General features: G+C 35.9%; 1 protein-coding gene across 2 annotated transcripts in view; it reads right to left on the bottom strand.

Moving 5' to 3' along the window:
* Positions 1-310: 310 nt before the first annotated feature.
* Positions 311-6,000, bottom strand: part of MOSPD2 (motile sperm domain containing 2) — a 31,143-nt gene continuing 25,453 nt past the window's right edge. For both annotated transcript variants that reach the window (XM_054272009.1, XM_054272010.1), the window contains exons 11-15: positions 4,329-4,425; positions 3,461-3,557; positions 2,669-2,798; positions 1,438-1,540; positions 311-874 (exon numbers count right to left, since the gene is read on the bottom strand). In XM_054272009.1, the coding sequence (XP_054127984.1) occupies positions 728-874; positions 1,438-1,540; positions 2,669-2,798; positions 3,461-3,557; positions 4,329-4,425 (574 nt within the window). In that variant the 3' untranslated portion in view covers positions 311-727. The remainder of the gene's footprint in view (positions 875-1,437; positions 1,541-2,668; positions 2,799-3,460; positions 3,558-4,328; positions 4,426-6,000) is intronic.

Here is a 6,000-nt window from a genome sequence, read left to right as displayed (position 1 = left end):
TCTGCAATTTGAACAGAAGTTCTTTCCAAAAAAAAAAAAAGAGAATAGGAATAGTGTCTTGTCTTGTGCGTATGTTTCTTTGTAAGAAATGTTTGCAATAACTTTTCATTTCGAAGAAGCACAAAAATAAGGAATTTAACCAATAAGAGCAATGAGTCTGAATTATCAAAATAATTACTAACAATACATATCTTCCTTTATGTGTACATACATACACCGATTATATAAAAAAATCCACCTGTACTACATAATTGCTGTAAATTTTCCTGGATGAACAGATTAACCTTGGAATAGGTTGACTGTTTGCATCTTCTATGGGAGTGATTCAGAATGTAAGAATGAATATGATGAAAAGAAATGAAATATTATATTTTAAGTACTTGAATAGAAGAAAAAAAAAAGCACAGCAGTCTTAAATAATGTTGTATTTGGTTTCCTCCTTCCATTCAGTAGTTTTTATTGAGTTGTACAGTGAAAATAGGTCCTAACTTTAACATCTTCCTCATGCCCTATTGTAAGAGTCAACTTAGACAATAATTTCAGTAATTTTGTTGGCTGGTCATTCATTTCTTCCATCTTTTTTTCCCCAGTAAACTGTTCCTTGTTCATTGCTGTAGGCTCACAAACCTCATTTTGGCAGTTCCAGAATCCAAGTGCAGCACTGCAATCTTTTTGACTCCAAGGAGCCATGACAGGCAGCAGCACATCCAGGGCACAGCAATTCTTTTTAGCTTCTCTGGGCATAGGCCAGGTAGAAACAGAAGGCAGCAACAGTAACTGATAGCAGTGATAAAACAACTGACAGCTGCTGGAACCAGAGGCAGCGATTCATCTGCTCCTCAAGTCTTTTATTAATCTGCAGTAAATGAGTTAGCTGAAAATAGAACAGTTTCATTAAGTCAGAATTACTGCACTTGAAAGCACTTGGCAATTTTGAGCTATTCTGGCAATAAGGAGAAAAGATAAAGAAAAAGAAGAAGAAAAAGAAGAAAAAGAGGAAGAGAAGAAAAGAAAAGCGAAAAGAAGCCTTCTCTCAGTGGTCTCTCAGCAATACCTTTTCTATCACTATACACTTCAAGAATCTCTCCCACTAAAGGAGCTTCAAATCTTAAGTTATAGATAAACAATAAGGCCTGCATCAAACAGGTGACATCTTTACACTCAGAAGCAAAAGACTGTACTGATGCTCATTGATATGCCAGATCTGTATATCCAAAAGAACAATGAGCAAACTGCATTGAAAGTTTAATGATTATTAAATCATTATCATTAAACAAAATAATTAAATCACTATAACTGATGTAGTTACCTTAAATTGCTGAGACATTCAAATAGTATAATTCACAAAATACCAAAAAGGTTCAGTAAAAATTCTTTTTATCTCTACCATATTCTATAATTTTGCTGAATATTCAGAACAAAGGAATAAGCTATTACCTGTATATGTAAATCTTCATTAGTTTTTGCTGGAATATTAAATGCATTGTCTTTTAATGTCAGAGAAGAGGGCTTACTACTTTCTATGACGTGACACCTGAGCCTGTAAAAAGGAAACAAGAACACACACCGAAAATCACAAATGTAATGCAACATTGTATAATTAGGAGTAAACAATCCATCTTAAGAGGATAAAGTCCCTGCACTTTTAAATTTAAGAGACAATAATTATAATTACACTACATTTAGTCTAGGTTTACCAAAAAATAAAGGTCAGGTTTGTATTTGTGAGTAACTAATGTACACAGCACACTTGTAATCAAATTACCTCTCTCTATTGTTTCAGGGTCTGTCTTTAAAAAAACCCATATAAATTGCACCACTTATGCAAGGAAGCTCAAGGTCACTCACATGATGCAGATTTTAATCAAAGGGGAAGTAAGGGATAAGCCCTTGAAGCAAACACAGAACAAGATTTAGGCATCAAGACTCACAAAATACTTTTTCCACGGTAGTTTTGGCCATGAGGGGGTAAAGACAGCTCAAAAAAAACCCCATCCCCACAAACTCACAGAAAAACCCCAGGAACCATCTACGGCAAAAAACCAGTCAAATCTGCAGGGAACCTTTCCTAGTTCAGTGATATCACCCAATATGACTGGATGAGAGAGAAGAGCAACAGGTGCATTTAAAGAAGTGTATGGGGAAATGTATTTTTAAGCGATTTTTCTAGATGATTTTTTCACAATTAAATATCAAAATACACATATGAACATGTGATAAGTTTTACAGAAATTTTCTACAAAATTTCCTAGTAGAAAGGGAACATTTTTAATACTGTCTAGAAAATAGTTTTGTGTTTATATGTCTGCGTTCCTTGACTGCTTCCTTTTAGAAAACTCAAGTGACACATTCTTATTAAAAAACCAGAACCTCTATTGTTCATGTGTATTGTCACATGCATTCACATTTTTTCCACTTAACTCTTAATTAGCACAAGAATAATTAGAAAAAAAGAAGAGCACATCCAGAATACCATTTTATACATGAAACCCACATCTAATCATTTAAAACAGAGCAGAAGTCTCAGCAATGTATTTTGTTCAGTAACCACACAAGTGAATTTGGAGAATCCCTCATTGATTTTGATTACACAAGTGCTATAAATCAGCTAAATAATAAAAGCTTAAAAACCCCCAAACCCCTGTTTACCAGAAAACCATATGCTTACCTATGTTCCATCACTTTGGTCCTAGGGACTTCTTTCCAAAACTGAGTCAGTTCTGGCACACCTGCTCCAGAGGACTGGTCCATTTCTGCTGCCATTATAAGGAAACGATCCTGCAAAGAAGCTGCAAAACCTGCCCTCAAGGAAGAAAAAAGCAAAACAAAAAAAAGCAACAGTGTGCTTTGATAAAACAACAATATTGCAAGAATAGAAGTATTTTGCACAAAAGTGCCATAAAATAAGAACTTGCTTATTGCAGGACACCAGACACTGACTTGCTAGAAATAAAAATGAGGAAATCATTTTCTGAAGCCCAATAATTCTAATTACAGTTTTCCCAAAAATATATATGTTCATTTTAACAGAACTAGTTTAATCTTAATAGCTCAAAGACAACCCAAAATTTTGTAAAGAACATATTCTCCAGCAAATTCACCTGTCCTTGCAACAATTTAGGAAACTGATTTACTGTTGATAAACTCCTACTGTAATAATGAACCAGTAAGACAAGTGCCACTCAGTTTTTTTGTTTTTTAAGACAAGAAACAAAATGGGTTGCAGACAACAGCTGCTTATGCCTGAGTGGAGAAGTAAATCAGTACAAGCAGTTACTCAAATCCTTTCTGACATCCATGTTTTTCTAACAAATGGTACCATTCTCACACAAGAGTCAAGTAGACATGGGCATCAGTCAGTCCCACACACCAGCAATCACACACAACCATCAGTGCCTAGAGCATGTCTAATGCTACTTGCCCAGATTTCTTACAACCTCTGTTTTACAGTTTTACTTACCACCATGAAGAGAAACTATTATATCTAATGAGGTGCCAGGTTCACAGCTGCTGTTACTGGGTTTAACCCTGTATTTTTCTGGTGCAGTTGTTCTCACCTATAAACAAGAAATATGAAGGATACATTAAGTGCATGCAGAAATTACAATTGCTTCATAACTTCTCTCATTCTGTAATAACTAAATCCCTGAAAGCTTGACTATTAGGACAAATCACTAAAATACATCATTTTGTAAGCATAATAGGACTCTTGCATATTTCTTTTTCCTCCCTGTCAATTGCATTTATCCTTTCTTTTCTTTCATTTGCTATTTTTCTTTTGCATACATATTTAAAACCAGCCAAGAACATGTTATAATAAATATGAAAATATGAAAACTTTAAGTTATTTTAATGTGCAGAGAATGCAAACAATGGGAAAAAAATCCACAAAGATGCAAGTAAACTCTATCTTTCTGAAGCAAATATAACTACTAATTCTTTTGATGGCGACATTTGCAGATGGATCTGCACCATTTTGGAGTATAACTAACTTGTTTCCAGCCAGTATTTTAAAAGAAAAATTCTAAAAAGATGACTTCTCAATGCTCAAGCCTTTCTTTTTCAAAAAGTATTACTCTCACTAAAAAACCAACCATCACTTTTGCTCTTTTTTAGTGAGTGCTCCAAAGATTTGTAATAATAATTACCCCCTTTGAGGTGGTACACTGTAGGCATAAATTCAGCCAGAAGATCTTTGATCTGCCTCAAACAACACTACACAATAAAAAAATTTGTCTGTAAAATGGATTTCATAGTATTCTTCCTCCTTACAGAAAACAAGAAAAAGTTACACATTTAGTAAACCAGACCACACATAAAACACTTACTTTAAAAGCCACTACATTTTTAGTGATGTTTGTGAGAACTATCAAACATTTTTTCTCTCCAGTTTCTTTGGATCCAAAATATAGCTCTTCTGCTGGGCTAATAGGAAATTTAAAAAGAATTAGTTTCTTCAGATTATCTTTACAATAGATCATACAAAAAACTTGACCACACCTCCAGGAAAATAAGATACTTTCTACCCTGAAGCTACAGTCAGCATTAACAGATTTTCATCAAAAAAAGCTATGAAAACAAAAAGCAGAAATTTTGTAGTGAAGCTCAGGGTTGACTCATGACAAGTGGAACTGGCTGCCTCAGCTGATAACTGCCCTTGACTTCTGCCATCTGTAACAGCAGGATCAGCCAACAGATACTCAGAGTCAGCTACTGCATCTTTGGGCAGTGTGGTAAGGGAAAGCATTGCTGACTTTAATTTATGCTCATGTTAAGGAGTATAAGGTGTCACAGACAGGGAGGAATTTCAACCTCAAATATCCATCCTTGTCATGGGTATAGTGCACACATAAGAGAAGGCAGATATCCACACCTGGCAATCATTTCAACCACGACAGCTGAGTCCACTTGTACTTATGAGTCAGTCTTCACATACTTGTGGTACCACATGCATAAATAAAGTTATTGCTTGTTTTTAATATTCTTGTGCAATTAAGAGAGTCATGCATGAGATAATTTAAACCACATCAAACTAACACAACTCAATTTGGATAAGCATTCAAATGAACACCAGTAGGTAAAATGTAGGGCATGCTCATATAATTGTTGAAAGGAAACTTGAGTAGCAAGTGAAGAACTTTCATTATGTCACATGAGGAGCACGCAAAGAACTGCCATTCTACTGCGTACTAATGAACTGCATATCCTTTTTCAAAACTCGTGATTTTTTTTCCCACGTCCTCTTTTTGAAATGGCAATTTCATGTTAGTTTGACCTCCTCCCTAAAAGACTTCCTTTTATGGTACCAATCCTTCTTCTCCTACTTCACCCAGGGTATGAGCTGAGCAGAAAAGCCCTTGGTGCTGTAGGGCGAGTGTGAACGCCCCTGCTGGAAGCGGGTTCTGGGGGTGACTGTGATGTTGGGGTGCTGATGTCTTACAGGGCATTAGTCAGTTTACATGACAAGGCTACTTCTTTTGTGGTGAGGATAAGGAAGTGGGCAAGTGGGCCAAATAAGGCAGAAACCAGTAAAGGGATGGGTTTAAAACCACTTCATAGGGTAATTCCCTCCTCCTCTCAGTATTCTTGCATTTCCAAATTGTCAGCTTAAATAACCAGTGCTAGGGAAGGGTTGTAGCTACAACATACTTTAGCTGTCTTAGTACTGTACTACTGCGGCCGTGTGTAACAGCAATTGCAAGATGGACCATAAATGAAACAAGATAATAATCAGCCTCAAAAGAAGCCACAAACATGATTAAGGGAAGGAATATTCTGCCAGAGCCTGATCTTTCTTGTTCTACCAATTATGGTCATATGGGGGAAAAAAAAAAAAGCTTGGGGACCACAGGTCTATGGCTCTTGTCAGTGAAATCAAGTTCCACAGCATTGAAGGTAGGTGGCATGTATCTATTAGGAGGGTGGATTGTTTAAAAAAAACACCCAAGCTTTTTAACTTTCACAGATGCAGGAATTTCCTTAATCTGATGTGTGTGACAT

The sequence above is a fragment of the Melozone crissalis genome, unplaced genomic scaffold, assembly GCF_028551555.1.
Source record: "Melozone crissalis strain CALT ecotype California unplaced genomic scaffold, PUWL_Pcris_2 ptg000013l_1, whole genome shotgun sequence".
NCBI lineage: Eukaryota > Metazoa > Chordata > Aves > Passeriformes > Passerellidae > Melozone > Melozone crissalis.
This window is presented reverse-complemented; position numbering and strand designations above follow the sequence as displayed.